Below are 18,326 nucleotides of genomic sequence, written 5' to 3'. Positions count from 1 at the left end.
CAACTTGTGGCTTCAGCCGTTATAATAAGTTCTGAGAATCTCCCTATCTCTATCTATGCTGGACGTTACAGTTCTACAACGGCAAGATACTCACAGTCTGGCTATAACTGCTGGATTCTGTTACACATCGAATATAAACCGTTTTGAGAAAACCCTTACGCACGATTTGTTGCCCAAACGTTCTAATCAGGAATGTCTGAGACGTTTAGCGATACATTTAACGCCATGAGAAAAAATAAATAAAGATTCTCTGCACTTTATGCCAGTCTGTAAATGTGATGGCAATTCGCAACATATCATATGTAGGAGGTGCCTGAGTCTATACTGAAACACAGTTTATTGCTCTACTGCAGTGAACGTGAAATCTTGCATGCTGAAACATAACACGCAAATTAAACGCTTGAGGGTATTTTTTTTAATATTCCTATTTTTATTATAAAATAAAAGCAGGGATATTTCCGAATGATTTTATTCACATAATATATAAACATAGAACAAAAAAAAAGTCACCTGACCTGATCCAAAACTTTTAAGGGGCAAATATGTCATTTAGAGGTTAATGGAAAGTGCTTTGATTGGGCAATACGATAAGCAGTTCCTAGGACAAGATCTGATTAAATACCCTGGATTATGACCTTGTATCGGAAAACTGCAATATATAGATATAGTTTGATAAGATATGAAGAGAATGTCCACAAATATATATTGGTAAACAGAGGTGCATCATTCAGTCCCGTTCCTGTAAACCGAATTATAGATCCTGGGGCGATAAAAAGCGTTTGGGATATCTGTAGACGCTCTTTGCACAAATCGGGTTAGAAACAATGGTGAGTTCCCGTGTGAAATGCAGGGGGCTCATAACTTAGAGGCTCGAATCATAATTTAAAAGTGGAAGCTTAGACATGTTAGACATCTCTGTAAGTCAACCGGCTTGGGGTGGTCTCCAGTACTGTACTTCAATCCTTGGAGCACTTGGACTGATTAGTCAGTATCGTATCCACATATTGTCCTAGAACTGGGTGGACCGTTCTTGTTTTAAATAGATTAAGATCCCAGGTCTACCAAGTTAGACGACATTGGGTTGAGGATTGAGTCTTGCAAAGTGTGATGGTGCATTGGATCTGGCCCTGGTACAGGGATGGCGCTGGGGCCCTGCGGATGACCCATGCCATGAAGAGCCTGGAGCCCCGGATTAGAGGTGAGAAGTAAGGCTGGACTGGACGAGCTGTGGTCTGGGGTGCCAGATGGAGTTTTGTCGTCGTCTGAACTTCCTAGAACCGTTTTACCACCGTTTAGTGAAGAAGACAGCGCGTTGTGACTGTTGGAATTGGAGTTTTCGTTATTCTCCCTTAAAAATAACAGATTTGTACATATATAAATGTCTGTATATCAGCACCAAGAGACTTCTCTACAACCTGCTAGTTACACTGTCAATGCATATACAGTCTTTCCAATAGATACACCCGTATAGATAGATTTTAATTACATCGTAGTACAATATATCCCCTTAACTGAACCAACCATACACGGGGTGAAGTGAGTCAATATAAGTTTCATTAAAAATAATAATATAATTTTATATACTTAACACCCACAACTGTTGTAAGCAAACATTATTATGGGATGGGGGTGTAATCGGTAAGGGCTTGTGAACGCTTTCTAAAGGGAGACCCGAGAAAACACAGACCAGACATAGCAAACTCTAGGGGAACTACAAGTCCCGGCATGGCAACGCAGGGATTCGATAAATTGCTACTGGTTGGTCATTAATAACGTTTTCAAAAACTATAACGAATCTATGACTGTGTGTGTTGGTACATACATACACTCGCCATCAGACATGTCTTTATGTTGTTACATTGTTAAATTGCGATTTTGTAATCCTGCTTGGATTTAGGATACATTTTGAGCAGCCCGAAAACGTGTTATAGTAATTAACCCTTTATTAACATCGATCAAATGTAGAAAACAAATAGAAAATAGGGAACGATAGTGAATTTACAAATATATCAATATATTGAGCTGCTAACTGCTGCAAGCTATTGTGGACTTAAATAAAAAAATAAAATACATCATTGTTGTTGTTATTAATATTGTTCAATTGTTGCGCAGAGGAACAAATAATTCACTCGGTCGTAAAATAATTTCATTGATTAGCCAGCAAAACAAATTAACTTTTCATCCCTAATATCTGAGTAGTGCGTATCTATCTTGGAATGATTGGACAGTACAAAATGAACGAACAATGTGTTACTTTTCATTGTCAGAGATAGAGTTAAATGTCCTTATGTATTCGTCCTCCCGTTGACCATTTACAATTGTATTGTTACTGTATTGTTACTGTATTGTTACTGTATTTGCCACTTCATTCCATATCAGTGTTGCCTAATAGCCGCCATAGCCAATAGGTGTCTAACAAAGTATAAATGTCTGTTTACAAATAGTGGCCTGTCACACAACATTGTATCACTTCTCTTTCATGTGGCATTTTACCATTCCATATCTATATTATAATCGTTTATATGACGAATCGCATTTAAACGAGAATTATGTAAACGCCCAAAAATTTTGTTTTTGTAATATTGCAATATAAAGCATCGTATGCACAAAAAATGCATATAGTATTTTTATTAAACGAAGAAGTATAGTTTAAATCCAAACAAAATAATAGTGTTGTTTAGAAGTAGCATGTAAGTTGCACTGATTTTGTTCGTAAAATGTTATAATTGAAATAAACGATAAAAGTATAATTCCTTCTCACAGGAGAGAGATCTCTTATTAAAAATAAGAATATATTAATTTTCTGTTATTGCGTATGTTGCAAATTTGAGCTAAATATGTTTATTTTGATATCAACCACTTTCAGTTTAATTATGAGTATACTTTGCTTACAAATAAAAGGCAATGCTTTTTCAGATCTTTAAATGTCGGTGAGCAAAAATGTGATGTTGGATTATATACGCTTCTAAAGCGTATATAAAAACTATACATGTTTTTTTTTACGATTTCATTACATATTGCAATTTATTGTTGGCAGGCCTTGCCCATAACTGATCTGTACAGCCAGATCTGTAATTGAATTATCCACTTTGAAATGCTAGTAACATTAAGATGTATACGAAAATGTAGATAAGAAGTGTGTAACCAAGTACTTACTCAAATGAAGAGTTTTGCTCTATAACAAGCATTTCCAGTTTAATAGCTCCACGCTGCTTTTAAATTAAAAAAAATCCTTCGATCTAAGTTTATAACTTTCCTCCCAAAATAACCTATTGTTTTGCGTTAGCCAATGAAATCGATTTTAAGATAAATAGATCGAGCAAATATGATTTTTTTTATCGCTGGTAACTGCGTTATTATATTCGGTGACCAAAACAAGCGATACACTATTACAATTAGTAATATAATTCAGTTTACAGAAATTCTAACAATACTGAAGGCCTTAGATTATAAACTATAATAAATCAGTACCTGGTAGTGAGAGTACTGGCAGTGTTTTTTTAAGTTCTGTTTATACTGCTATGCTATTAATACTCGCTTAGTAAACCCTCTGCAGGCCGATAGCATAGCTGATTATGATAATGTCTATTTAATTATATCTTTGCTATCTGACCTGACACCAAGCGGCTCATGTCCATCATCCTTACACATGTCATGATGAGGGGGTTATATTGCCATCAAGTCAGAGGGAGCTGGCGTTTAATGAGGTGAGTAAGTGAGCGAGGCTGTGGGATGGGGGTGTCTGTATGACAGTCAGTATATGTGTGCTCATAAGTGGTGACATTGGCTGTGTGTACAGCACATGATATTCAGTGTGAGCCTCTGGGGTAGTGGTGACATGTCCTAGACACTCAGCTAAGTCTATGCAGTAAGATTGCAGCTCAGATGGGATCACTTTGAGATAATATCTGTAGAACAAGGCACATTAGGATGAGTACTGCTCTGCATAGCTACCAGCTATGCAGAGCAGTACTCTGCATAGTTGTTTCCCATGTGCAATTCACAAATTCATTAACACATCAAAACAGAGGCTACCGGGTCATCACCAATGTACCAATGTGCTGTGGATAAACTTGTTAAAGGGAGCTGGGTATTAGGCTGGTAGAACGACTCCACACTGTGTAGAATAGGTCTGCCAGTGCCCTTATATGTGGTGTTTACAGGTCTACTCTATATAGATATAGATATAGATATAGATATATATATATATATATATGGCGCATAGGAGGTGGCAGAAGCCCATCTAGGACGGTATAAGAGGAGTACTTACTCGTACCTTTCTTTGGCCTCCGCTGCACGATCCCTCTGCCTCCTGTTTTTAAACCAGTTGCTGACTTGGGTGGTGGTTAGTCCAGTGGCCTCGGCCAGCTCCCTCTTTTCCCGGGGCGAGGGGTAAGGGTTGTGTGCGTACCACTCCCTCAGGACGCTCCTGCTCTTTTCCTTGAAGCAATAACTAGTTTCTTCCCCATCCCAGATAGACCTGGGCAAAGGAAACTTTCTGCGCACCCTGTACTTGCCCACCGCCCCAAGGGGGCGCCCCCGCAACTTCTCCGCCTCGATATAGTGCGCTTTGAGCCACAACTGTTGCAACTTGGGGTGGTTGTGCGGGGAGAACTGGTGACTCTCCAAGATCTTGTAGAGCTCCCGGAAATTGCCCCGGTGGAAAGCCACCACCGCCTTGGCTTTCAGGACGCTTTCGTTCTTGTGGAGATGCTCACAGGCTGGTAAGGACCAAAGGAAGCGCCCCAGCCTCTCTATGTTGCCCCCTTGCTGGAGCACCTCGCACACACAGGCCACTTGCTCCTGGGTAAAGCCAAAAGTGGGGAGCATCGACATGGTCCTCTGATTACCCCCTGATCACTGACACAAACCATCCAGCTCCAAGAGAAGGATAAACCTGGATCCCTGCAGCTCAATCCAATCCACAAGCCATGAAGCGCAAGGCCACAGCAGAGCGCACCAGAGAAACTTATTTTGTTATGTCCCTGAAAACTTTTCTTTCCTGTCGTGATCCCAGCTCCCTTTACAAGTTTCAGTGCCGTGGCTTTGCTATTGCAGATAATATAGCAGTAAAGTCGGCTCACTCTCTGTCTGGCTGCCTTTTTTTTTTAATAATATTATTCTAAACTGGCATGAAAAATGATTGTGCGCACTGTGATTGGTCGGTTATCTGACCCGGGGACTGCGAGGATAAGACAACAGTTTTAGTCAAATTATTCGCCATGGTAACCCTGTCAATCAGAGGGAACTCGATCCGCTTGGAGGAGGCACCCTGGCTGGCCTTACAGATTGCTCTCATCCACTGAGAGGCAGCCTTGGAGTTGAAATATTAGGCAGAGATGTTTTTTTTTGCTGCGTTGATTGATGCAGCAAGAAGCCAAATAGAAAGCGGGGGAGGGGGGGGGGGAGGTGTCATGCAATGAGGGGGGGGGTGTAATACTGTAATGTCAACACAGCAGCCTGTTTCATTCAATGCAACGGAGGTTTCTGAACGCTTTCCCCAGCCTAACATTCTGCAGTAACCATACACTGACTATGATAGAGAGGAGACGAGTAATGTCTTTAACTCATGTTGGATCACTTTCTCCTGTGCTGCAGTTGGACAAAGGCGAAAGTGAGAATTGATAGTCTTGGGGGCGAATTAAAGTTATTGGAACAGGTATCAGGAAAGCAGCAACAGAGAAACCTTCCCATGTATCTATAAACTCACTTATATATAACTAATTGTAGTCTATTGTATCAAGGCAGCTCCTCTAATGGAAATATCTGTTGTAGTCCAATCTCTTAAACTAGGTACACAATACAGAATTTTCCACCAACTTTTTATGCCGATCGATTTTACATGCGATCGATGGTCCGATCGCTCGGTCCATGGACTGAATACACACTAGCCTTGTTTTAGAAGATAAAGGGAAGAGCGGACGTCCCTTTAGCGACTTTTTGCAGTCATGTTGTTGTGAGCAATGATTGCAATTTCGTACACATCGGTCGGAAGTTTATACACACTACACAACGGAAATGAGATTGGAACGAAAATATTAAACGGTACGACCAACCAAATGAGGCGACAATCGTCCATTTGGGGAGACTTTCGACCATCGTGTCACTGCACACACTGACCCGACTTTTGAACGAGCGGTCGTATGTCGGCTGATAGAGCCGATTATTGTACGAAAGCCGTGTAGTGTGTACCTAGCTTTACATACTGGTTTGTTCAGAGATATGTGTAGTTGACTGATTATTGATCTGTAACCCTGGTACTTTTTTTCCAGAATTAAAATTTTGCCCAATGTTATAAAAACTCTACATAATGAACAATCTAACACTACTTATTGCAGACTGAACTTGAAATATTCTGAATTTTGTAACCTATAGCATAAAGCTAGCCATGGCCGCACAGTCTTCCCACATGTTTCATATTACAATAGTGTATTGTTTGCATTAATCCACAACATAATATTTATTATCCTTTAAACTGTTTGTTAAGGAAGTGACATAAAGAGCCTCAGAGTTGGGAGTAAATCCGGAAAGAGGGAGCAAATTTGCAACATTGTAAAACCATGTTAAACTACCTGGACAGGGGCAAATTTAAAATGGGTGTACAGGGTTTAGAGTTGGGAGAGGGATGCGTCCTCAACTCTAAATCACTTTGAAAATATAAATCTGCCCAGCATTTGAGGGCCACATGCAGAAGTAGGTTGTATTTTCCCTGCATTAAAAAAATGCAACATTTTTTACACTTTGTTTTTGAAGAGGCGCGGTTTTAATCCCTTTTTTGTTATACTAGGGCTGTAATATTTCACAATGTCAACAGACTAACAGACTGTTCACTAGGCTTTCTTTAGCCTGATTTAAAACTGATGGCAAATAGGTTATATATATATATATATAAAATTCTCTTTTCTTCTTAAGGTGTTTCTGTTCCCGCCACCATTTCCTGCCTGATATTAGTTACTTCTGTATCCAAATAAGTTAAGTTGAGACATCTAGCAGCTCACCAGTTTTCATACTTTTGGGGTAATCAGAGATAGCAGTTCACCCGGACAAGGTGGAAGTTGCCTCCCAGGCTTATATAATTTGCCTATAGAATTTTCAGTGTGAAGTCAATTTGATTCTTTAGAATGTTGTTTTGTGCATTCCAGTGGCTGCCAGTAATGGCCCCATAAACACACATTGTATTATTATTATTATTATTATTATTATTATTATTATTACTATTATTATTATTATCATTATTATTATTATTATTATAGTTATTATTATAGTTATTATTATATTTAATTTATAAGGCACCAAAAATGGTCCGCAGCTTCGTACATAATATGTACAGAAGGCAGTGATCCATAACGCATTATATGATACATGAAAAACAAAATACAAAGATCACATATACTGAATAAACAAATAATATACAGATAAGATGGTAATACAGATAACATTATTTACAGAATAGTGAGTGAAAGTGATGGTAGTGATCGGCGGGAAGTAGGCCTGAGCTTAATTAAACAAGGCTAAGGAACCAGGCCAAGAGGTACAGAGGGTGATGGAATAGTAGAAGGAGCACACAAGGAAAGAGGGCCCTGCTCCTGACAGCTTACATCCTAAAGGAAAGGGGGAGACACAAATAGGGTGGTATTGTTTGGGGGAGTGGGGGTGAATCCAGAGACAAGGAAGTTAAGATGAAGGCTGATATGCTTGAATAAAGAAATGAGTATTTAGGGCACACGTGAAGCCTTTGAGAGCAGAGGGTAACTTGATAAGTGTGGGAGATCGTTCCACAGCTGGGGAGCAGCCTGGGTAAAGTCCTGGAGGCGGGAGCGGAAAAAGGTGATCAGTGAAGTAGTGAGGCGGTGGTCACTGGCAGAGTGGAGGGGGCGGTGAGGAGTGTAGGTAGAGATGAATTTGGAGATGTATGGGGGGAGGATTGATTGAGAGCTTTGAAGATGAGGGTGGAGGGGGCAGCAGAGATAGATCGGTGGGAGAGAAAAATAAGGAGGGCAGCAGCATTGAGGATAGACCTAAGAGGGGCAATGTGAGAGTCAGGTGGGCCAGAAAAATGGAGGTTACTGTAGTCAAGGTGAGAGATTTCAAGTTGGTAAATAAGAGTTTTGGTGGCTTCCGTGGTGAGAAAGTGCTGTATCTTGGATATATTCCAGAGGTGGCATTAGCAGGATCTTGAGAGGGACAGAATGTGAGGTTTGAAGGAGAGGAAGGAGTATTATCTATTTCATTCAACCAGGTAACCTAGGAAAATAAAAGTGTTAGAGTAGTTATTATGGGGGGGTCTATATATTACGCCCAACGCCATACAGAAACGTCTGTTTCTACATGGTTTAGGTAAAATTAGGTGATCATTAGTCTAATACAGGAGATATTAGAGATATCTCCTGCATTAATCAAGCAGAAGTCCCCATTATTCTCAATGAGGACGGCACTCTGGAACTATATACAAAGATCTGAGTCATAGAGGATGGCTGCACAGGTTGTATGATTACATTGAGCCAGCCCTGTAACATCTGAATGACTAGGTACTGGATAAAAGGCAGAAATGACTGAGAGAGGACTATATATAAACTGCCTACGGGTCGCCTGTTACGCTGCTGCTATTCTATACATAGTGATAGCAGTGTATAGACCCATCAGTGGGCACAATGAACCAGATGCTCTCAAACTACTCATCAGAATTTACATTTCTCAGAAATGCAGCTTAACAAGTTATTATTGCAGCGAATGAGTTTGTTCTCTGGTAATGAAGGAATAAAAGCTAATTTATAAGAACGCAACAGTGAAAAAACACAGAGCATTTATATTTGCAGAAATGATCTTAGTTGTGATAATGGGTTGATGCAGAGAGAAGACTACGCCACTTTGCATATTGTATCTTGAGTGAAATCGCTCTGTGTTTGTCCAGTGGGCGCACACATATGAGCCCATGCAGATTCGCATGATTCTGTCACTTGTACCAGTAAGCGTCTGAAGTGGTGAGTGGGTAGGGGGTGCTCTAAGGTAGGAAGGATGCAGACCAGAAAAGAGATGCATGTACGACTGAGAAAGGCGTATTATTTGCAGGTGGTCAGGGGCAGGTACAAATAGTGGATGATGATGGTGATAGTCTCTGGCACGAGTGAACCGTGATTGACTGTTTTACCCAGATGCTTTAATCAGATGCTAACTTGTGCTTTCATTGCTGCCCGTGCATATATTTTAATTTTGTGAGTGTGTTTAAAGAATTTTTGTTTAGTAAACGAGGCAGGGAGTAGTTTCTGCTGTCTTTATTTTAAAGTTTTTTTTGATGCCAGATAGCACATGCCCTTGTTGCATACAAAACTAATGTATAACAACATAGTCGTAAGTGTACGTGACGTGTGCCTGGTGTAAATTGGGTGCATATGCTACTGATCCCGACCGGCACAGATCTTAAAATGTGGATCAGTATATGGACGTAATTACGTCTGGCAGCTTTGAGCGAAAAGTGCACCTAATTTGCAGCCAACTGGGCATCAGGCCATACCCACATCCCGGTGTTTGGTACTTCCCCCTCGGGAACATCAATCTGCTTCTGCGGTGTTGCAGATCCGAATGTAAATGTGTGTGGTGGAGACAGATATAATTCCTGCTGACCAACACCTTAGGACCACTCCTTCATTAACCTAATCTTTACCGTATTTATCCTAATATACTGCTCAGTGGAAGCCTACTTATGTCTTTATATAATCATAAGATTTAGTACTGTCATTATCAGGCGCGGGCTGGCTGATGTCAGCCCGGGGGGCGCACAGGCGGCTGCATCCCATGACACTGATGACACGGCCGCATCACGTGTCATGTGATTCGGCCGCCTGTGCGGCCGCATCACATTTATCGCCGGTTTACCGGCGATATTGCTTCCGGGGGGGCGGCCGGCCGGAAGAGAGAGTAATATATGCCGGCCGGCCAGCCCTAAAAGCTAAGATTCTGAGTGGCCCAGCCCGCCCCTGGTCATTATTACATGTGTCTTCTTTGTGTGTTTGAATGTTTATATTACTTTTACTACTTGGTCCACATGCAAATAGAAATGTGATTTCCTATTAAAGGGAACCCACAGAAAGCACAGGATGACTCCTGGGGGGGACTACAATTCCCCCCTAAGTACCGCCGCGTTAAAGATATTACCGTTATTGCAGTAGTATTAACCCGGCTTTCTGTTTGCAGCTCAGGGAGCTGCGAGCAGTGTGAGAAAATACTTCATTGAATGTAGCCCAATGCTCACCTGGGGGTATATTTACTAAACTGCAGGTTTGAAAAAGTGGTGATGTTGCCTATAGCAACCAAACAGATTCTAGTTATCATTTATTTAGTACATTCTACAAAACGACAGCTAGAATCTGATTGGTTGCTATATTCAACATCTCCACTTTTTCAAACCCGCAGTTTTGTAAATATACTCCCTGGAGTTCTGCATGTTTATATGATCAAATACATTAAAAGGGTTTCTTTTACCTCTCCCGTCTTCTTCCTTCCTTGTTATTTTCACTTCTCTCATCTATATCTTTTCTCCCCATCTGCTCCACTATTTTCACTCTTACTTTAGTCTCCTGTAATCCATGATTTTCCTATGATTTATGAGACACCAGTTCCCTAACATGCGTTGTCCTTTTGCTTAGTAACTGCAGAGTTCTCAATGTCTTCTCACATATTATCATACATACACATTACATTCAGGGAAACTCCATATACCCCGACTAACCCAACATGAAGCCTTTATATGGTGCCTGACAGCTGTACACATAACCCCAGTAACGGCCTGCTGGAAACCCCCTGCCCATCATCTGTCCGTGCGATATTTAATAATATCATAAATGCTTTAACACATAACTATACAACGTGCAACCTAGCTGAAGGAGTATCAAGACATATATTATATATCACGTATAATACAGGTTTAATTTCATTTGCCTTCTCAGCAAGATATATATATATATATATATATATATATATATATATATATATATATATATTTTCTGCACTGTACTTAGCATGTTTAGAAAGTTATAAATATGTAAACATTTACGTATATGTTGTGATGGAGTGTTGGAGTCTATTTATATTGCATTCAGTGGTTTTATATGAATTTGAATTCTTGCCTCTGAGCTTGTAAAATTCAAAGCATTGTTATGTATTACTTAGTGCAACTTCCAGTATTCTCAGTGGTCCGACCTTCCTATCCAGGTTAGCTGGAGCCTCTCTTCTATCCTTGTGCTATCCCAGCTGAGGAAACAACATACATGGGGGGGAGCGGAGAGAGGGGGGAGCTTAGGGGGCTGGCAGCAGCGAGGATGATGGAAGTATATGGGGCTCCGATCCATCCCCCCATGCTGCTTCACAGCTGAGTCCTATTATGGGCATGGGAAAGTGACTGCGCAGACCAATAGCTTCCTGTTGGTCATCTCCCACCGCAGGCTTTTGCTGAGTCTGCATGCGCCACTCAGGAGGGTGCCCACAGTGGAGATGCATTGGGGCTTGTTGACCGGCATATATGAGAGGGAGACGCGGTATTCCAGCTTGTCACGTTAGGAGCTCACTGTGAGGTAAAGGCAGCTAAAGCTCTGGTGCCAAATATCAGTCGCCTTTCTTCCCCATCGCTTATAGCACCCACTACACATAGACATTCCTCCAGTGCTACTGGCAGGGATGGCTGGGCAGAGGACAGGGGGGGGTATCTGTCCCACAGACAGGTCCCATAATGGGCTACCTTAGGCTGGGCTACTGAGCTACATGCAGGGCAAGTTGGGCTGAGGGGCAGGGGGCACCTGCCCCCCGGACTGGTCCCACAGTGGGCTACCTTGGAATGGGTTACTGAGGTACATGCAGGGCAAGCTGGGCTGGGGGGCAGGCGGGGAGCATCTGTCCCTCAGGCCAGTCCCATAGTGGGCTACCTTGGAATGGGTTACTGAGCTACATGCAGGGCAAGCTGGGCTGGGGGGCAGGCGGGGAGCATCTGTCCCTCAGGCCAGTCCCACAGTGGGCTACCTTGGAATGGGTTACTGAGCTACATGCAGGGCAAGCTGGGCTGGGGGGCAGGCGGGGAGCATCTGTCCCCCTGGCCAGTCCCATAGTGGGCTACCTTGGGATGGGTTACTGAGCTACATGCAGAGCATGCTGGGCTGGGGGGCAGGGGGGGACCATCTGTCCCCCGGGCCGGTCCCATAGTGGGCTACCTTGGGATGGGTTACGTAGCTACATGCAGAGCATGCTGGGCTGGGGGGCAGGGGGGGACCATCTGTCCCCCGGGCCGGTCCCATAGTGGGCTACCTTGGGATGGGTTACGTAGCTATATGCATGGCAAGCTGGACTGGGAGGCAGGGGGGTCCCCTGGGCTGGTCCTATAGTGGGCTACTTTGGGCTGAGTCACTGGGCCACCTGCATTTTTTTTCCTTTAAACTAGTCTGCTGAGTCATGTCTTGCCCCCTGGGTTAAAGTTTCCCAGCCCTCCCCTGGCTACATGCATGTTTTTCCTCTTAAAAATGTTCCTTATAGACTGCTGAGCCGAGTCTCGCCACCCCCCAGGCTAAAATTTGCCAGCCAGTCCCAGGTGACTTGTCATTCTTCACAAATTAGAATATCTCCTATAGATACTAAGCAGACTGTGCCGATGCTGCCATAAAGTGTCAGGTCTAAGCCTGTGCATCATATAGGAATTACAGCTGGGCCCCCAGACCCTATGCCACTCTCTGTCTGTACAACAATACTATGACACAGATTACAGGCTCTATATCTAGTCTCTTCTATCAGTCACTGAGACGACACAACCCCCATAAGATGCATGATCTGCAGGACCCCAGGGGTCTACACCGGCCTCTATAACCAGCTCTGCTATTACCACCTGAGGCGGACATAGCAGCAGTTTACATATAACTTTAACTGATCTTTGCAGATAATTAAATTACTATTGCATTTGTAATAGAATAAGGATAAGCCGAAGAAGAAGCAACTTCATCTTTTAAAGGCATTTCATTTTATCTGGATTCATAAATGCAAGAAGTGTCCTACAGATGAAAGATAAACACCGAGCGGCCTTCAGGCTCCTGTTTATCTATGTATCATTTACATGTAATAACTGCAGTGTTTAACTGATTAATATGGGTATGACGGAGAGCATGAAAAACCGTTCCTCTTGTTTCTCAAACCCTTCCTGTGCGAATGTATGTTATTTGTAGCACCCTCAAGGTTTCCACCAAAGGCAGTGTGAGGCTCTGGGCAATGTTCTGCTGGGAAACATTGGGTCCTGACATTCATGTGGATGTTACTTTGACATGTACCACCTACCTAAACATTGGTACCAAAACATCCTCCAAGAGCAACTTCTCCCAACCATCCAAGAACAGTTTGGTGACGAACAATGCCTTGTCCAGCATGATGGAGCACCTTGCCATAAGTCAAAAGTCAAAAAGCTGCAAATTCTGACATTCTCCAAGCATTGATTAGCAAGAATGGGCGGCCATCATTTAGTATGTGGCCCAGAAGTTGATTGACATGGTCAACACTGCAAATATTGACTCTTTGCATAAACGTAATGTAATTTTCAATAAAAGCCTTTGACAGTTATGAAATTCTTTTAATTTTACTTCAGTATACTATAGCAACATCTGACAAAAAGGTCTAAAAACACCAAAGCAGCAAACTTTGTGAAAACCAATACTTGTGTCATTCTCAAAACTTTTGGCCATGACTGTATATCACCAAGGATTTCTGGGACTATATAGAGGCACAAGGCCATAAACAGATTGCTTTAATACAGGTCATGGATCTCCACTGTGACTTCTAATATCTGTAACAATGTTCAGTAGTGATTTTATTTGGTATAATAATGATGTCTGTGTATCAATATTGAGACCAATTGCTCTGTTTTTTTGCAGTCATGATAAACTTTATTTTCCCTTTCCGTTGCCTACAAATCACACTTATAATGTCAAACATATATAATGTGTAGGAAAAATGGGAACTAAACACAAGAATTATATTAGAAGAGTAATAATAATATGATTATCAGTTTGTAGTTCACAACAGGTTTGCAAAGAGTGGGTCCAGGGGAAGCACTCTATAATGATTTAGCGACCCCTGGTTTATGTGTTCAGGGCTGGAGAGAAACAGAAACACATAGGTCATTACGAATACTCATTAACAGAACATCATCACATTTAGTACTTTTTAAATACAATATTTATACATGTTACCATATCTTACTCGCTTGCAGATCTTAATACTGGTCATAAAGAGTAGTGGTTTGTAAAATACTCCATAAAACAACACAACACATAAATAAATAATCATACTTTTAAAAAGTCAAAGGTACAGTCAGGATTACTTGCAATATAATGCACAAGTTTTACGAATGATGACTGAAGCGATGACATCAGAGATCACCGTTTATCCAGATTATTTACAGCAGGTTATACGTATATTAACCTGTTTTGTGCATTATGTTGATTTTAAGAAGAAAGTATGTTATAATGATCATGCAGATTTGTTCCTGATTAACATACCAGTTGTGTCCTTATTACTGCAGTTATTTTTCCATTCAAAAAACTATAACAATGTAAAATTGTTTTCTTGCCTGTGTTTAGTTATTTATTTCGAGAATGATGCTGTCACTTTCATGTAACTTGTCCCTAAAATGTGACAGGCATTCAGACTTATATTCTTCAATTAGCAACCACAGTTTAAAGGGCAACTCTACTTTCTACAAGGGTATTGGGGGTCCTACTTTGCTGTAGAAGGTTACCCTAGGAAAGTGACCCCCATCATTAAGAAAATTAGGTTTTAGTGGGTATTCAAATTTAAAAGCACTTTTTAGAATCATCATCATCATCATTTATTTATATAGCGCCAACATATTCCGTAGCGCTTTACAATTGGGGACAAACACAGTAAACTAATAAACAAACTGGGTAAAACAGACAAAGAGGTGAGAAGGCCCTGCTCGCAAGCTTACAATCTATGGGACAATAGGAGTTTGATACATGAGGTTAAGTCTAAATTTGGCATTTCGGCCCAGCCAGGGTGCAAAGGTAAAAGTGACTCATAAGCTAAATGATCCTGTCACACAACAATGCTGGTCAGGGGGTAGTTGTCTTGTGTGAAATTGTGTAACGGGTGGTAATAGGGTAATGTAGTGAGGTTAAGAGGGTGGTTGAGGAATATTATAAGCTTGTCTGACGAGGTGGGTTTTCAGAGAATGCTTGAAAGTTTGTAGACCAGAGGAAAGTCTTATTGAGCAAGGGAGAGAATTCCATAGAGTGGGTGCAGCCCGAAAAAAAGTCCTGTAACCGGGAGTGGGAGGATGTAATGAGGGTGGATGAGAGACGCAGAGCATGTGCAGAACGGAGTTGCCGAGTTGGGAGATATTTTGCGACAAGAGAGGAGATGTATGTTGGTGCAGCTTTGTTGATGGCCTTGTAGGTTAGTAAAAGTATTTTATATTGGATTCGGTAGAAAACAGGAAACCAATGTAAATGGAATAACGACTTGCAAGAAAAATAGATTGTAGGGGTTTGAGTCTGTTTTGGGGAAGACCAGAAAGGATGGAATTGCAATAGTCAATGCGGGAGATGATAAGTGCATGAATTAAGGTTTTTGCAGTATATTAGAATATGGCATAGGCTTAATGAACTGATGATAACTATATTAGCTGCAGGTGCCCATGTGATAATTGTTTCAATTGGGGGTTTCATGAAAAGTTTAAGCTTTGCTCAGTTGTCGGAAAACCTGTGTACAGCTCACACTTTTATCAATGGTCGGATTGTCACTTTTGACATTTGAGATGGGACTCATATGAGGGTTAATCACTTCATATCTGCATAGTATTTAGTTAATGTGCTTCATTTGTGGCTACAGAGGCACTACATACATTTGTGGTTATGGGAGTATAGTCATGTATAGTTATGCCGCCCTCCAGAGTGAACGTTTGTGGTGGTTTTATCTTTCGCAATCAATGTTTTTCATTTTCTTCTAAGTGGTACGAAAAATACAATTAGAATTTGACTGGTTGCTGTGGTAAACACTACCGTTTCCCTTTCAGTTTTCATAAATTGACCCCATTCTAAGTTCATATTGTATATTAATCTTACTTTAAAATAGTCTAAGAACACTGCGGATATCTCATGAATAATACTGGAAGAATGACATGCCTCTCTACTGCCATCAGTAGGTCACAAGTGGTACAACAACTGTAGTTTTTTTTTGTTTTGTTTTTAAACATAAATCTCATAATGTTTGTAGATGGCGGTAGGGTAATTCCAGAGCCTTTGCTCCCCCACACTATAATATCCTATTGGGAAGTGTGCTACTCATAGCCCATACACAGCGTGCCAGCAAAAATTAGGCTAGATATGCTTATTTGCACTATAGTTTAGTATAGTCTGGTCTTATTCGGAGATTTGTGAGAGATATACTTGCATAATGAAACAAGTCAGAAACAAAATAAATCAGGTTTACCAATTATATACTGCAACATAAAAACCCCAGAAGTATTTATTGTGCCGTTGTAAATAATCTATGAAATGAACTACCTCCTTGTTGCACGGGGTTAGAACCTGCAGTAATTAATAACTGGTTACAGTGGGAGCTGTGTGCCTTGTGTAATTAGCAGATGAGGTCAGTGTGTGAGACCTATGACACTGGGGATTTTATAGACTTGTGTTAGAGAGCTAGTTGGCTCCGGTAACCCACATGGACACTGCTAACAGCTGTTGTATATTTTCCTCCTGATTTTATAGATGAATCTGTACAGCAGAAGAATTCCTGTGAGTACTATATATTTCTTCTTTTGGAATTCCTACTCTATTGATTGACGATGGGTGTGTGTGTTCTAATGCTCATTGTCCCTGTCAAACTAGCCACACGCCTGCAGATATGATAGACCCAGCCAGCTGTTTGATGTATTTGCCCGTACATCATGTAGTGTGTGTGCAACAAATGACTAATACATATCATATATGATTGCTAACATGGTTTAATAACCATCCAAATTTCTAGTTTTCTGCAACATCACAAATTTAAAAACCACTAACTAACATTAGGGAGTGAATAACATAATAGTAACACCAACATTTTTTTTTAGGTTCTCCCTCCACATGGACAGATCCAACATACGTGTGGCTAAATATGAAAGATCAGGTCTTTGGGGCTTGGGTTGTTGCTGGATCCTATGGAACGCGGATAACATGGCTGGATGGTGATCACACAGATAGTTAGATGTCGTCAACGTCCACCCAGATTTTCTACCTTGAAAAAAGACAGTAAAAAAGTTGAAACGCGTTGGTGGGTTGTGAACAAAGGACAACAATTTGGCATCATAACAAAAGACTCTGTCACCCACTATTCACATATTCTAAAGACTTTGTACTGCATTGTTGTCACCTTCTTCCAGTAGGCATCATATTGTTCCCTTGGAGATATAAGTTTTAATAAAATTGTTATGTATTTTAACAGTTTTTCTCCATTCCATATCAAAGCTTTCAATAAATGTCTATGGTTGGTATTTTGTTTTACCCAACTTTAACAATATTTCACTATGTGATTTTTTTATATTATCTTTACACATGTTTGTCCCCAATTGTAAAGCGCTACGGAATATGTTGGCGCTATATAAATAAATGATGGTGATGATGATTGTCCTTCTGGAGCAATTTTGTTTCATCTATAGGGGAGCTTCTCAACAGCTCATTAAGATATGCAAGAAATTCCATCACATAATATCTAAGATTATAAGATTTTTTTAACTGTAATACAGAACTTCACTATATAATTTTGTTTTTCTTTTTTTGAGATTCACCTATTCAAGCTTCGTTTGAAAAACATTTGGCCGGACAAAGGATTTGAATATATTTATAAACACTTTATATGTTTATTTTTTTCTTTCATTATTTGTTGTTCCACTTTATACTTAGAGGTAGGATTTTAATTTCCATCTCCTTTTGTTTCTACTTTTTTGTACCTAGTGTTTAGCGCCATTGCTAAATTCCTTTGTTTATTTTGTATTCTGACATAGGGACAGGTAGTTTCCTAGTTCTAGTAAGGCAGATTTCCACTAGTGTCAGCCCCTAGTGAATCCATATCAAGATGTTAATGACAGTCTTCTTGGACTGATACACATAACAATTTTTGTGTCCCAAATGGAAAACAAGCTAATCCACTGGATTGTAAACTACAATTTTTTATTGAAAAAGTGTCTTTATTGTGTATAAAGGTACACAATACATACGATACATTACAATCAAGTGTTATTAGCTGCGGCGCAGTCGAAAGCACAATACACCTTGAAACATAATCAGACATACTTTTTACTT

General features: G+C 40.7%; 1 protein-coding gene and 1 long non-coding RNA gene across 3 annotated transcripts; one reads left to right on the top strand and one right to left on the bottom strand.

Moving 5' to 3' along the window:
* Nucleotides 1-465: 465 nt before the first annotated feature.
* SIX2 (SIX homeobox 2) lies at nucleotides 466-5,086 on the bottom strand. Of its 2 annotated transcripts, none has more exons than XM_075200750.1 (2): nucleotides 4,271-5,086; nucleotides 466-1,348 (listed from the first exon to the last, which is right to left on the bottom strand). In XM_075200750.1, the coding sequence occupies exons 1-2, from the start codon at nucleotides 4,834-4,836 to the stop codon at nucleotides 1,045-1,047; spliced, it is 870 nt and encodes a 289-aa protein (XP_075056851.1). In that variant the 5' UTR covers nucleotides 4,837-5,086; the 3' UTR covers nucleotides 466-1,044. The 2 variants fall into 2 exon arrangements, with proteins under 2 accessions (XP_075056851.1, XP_075056852.1); XM_075200751.1 differs by having other exon boundaries at nucleotides 4,277-5,086.
* Nucleotides 3,656-17,477, top strand: LOC142143032 (uncharacterized). The gene is made up of 3 exons (XR_012689472.1): nucleotides 3,656-3,707; nucleotides 16,755-16,781; nucleotides 17,099-17,477. It is a non-coding gene; the product is annotated as an uncharacterized LOC142143032 (long non-coding RNA).
* Nucleotides 17,478-18,326: the final 849 nt, after the last annotated feature.

The sequence above is a fragment of the Mixophyes fleayi genome, chromosome 3 (genome assembly GCF_038048845.1).
Source record: "Mixophyes fleayi isolate aMixFle1 chromosome 3, aMixFle1.hap1, whole genome shotgun sequence".
NCBI lineage: Eukaryota > Metazoa > Chordata > Amphibia > Anura > Limnodynastidae > Mixophyes > Mixophyes fleayi.
The sequence above is the reverse complement of the archived record's forward strand: the minus strand, read 5'-3'. Positions and strand labels throughout refer to the sequence as shown.

Coding starts and splice junctions, on each gene's coding strand:
- SIX2 (XM_075200750.1), bottom strand. CDS start 4,836: ATGTCGATGCTCCCCACTTTTGGCTTTACCCAGGAGCAAGTGGCCTGT. Junction 1,349..4,270: donor GAGGCCAAAGAAAGGTACGA/GTAAGTACTCCT, acceptor GTTATTTTTAAG/GGAGAATAACGAAAACTCCA.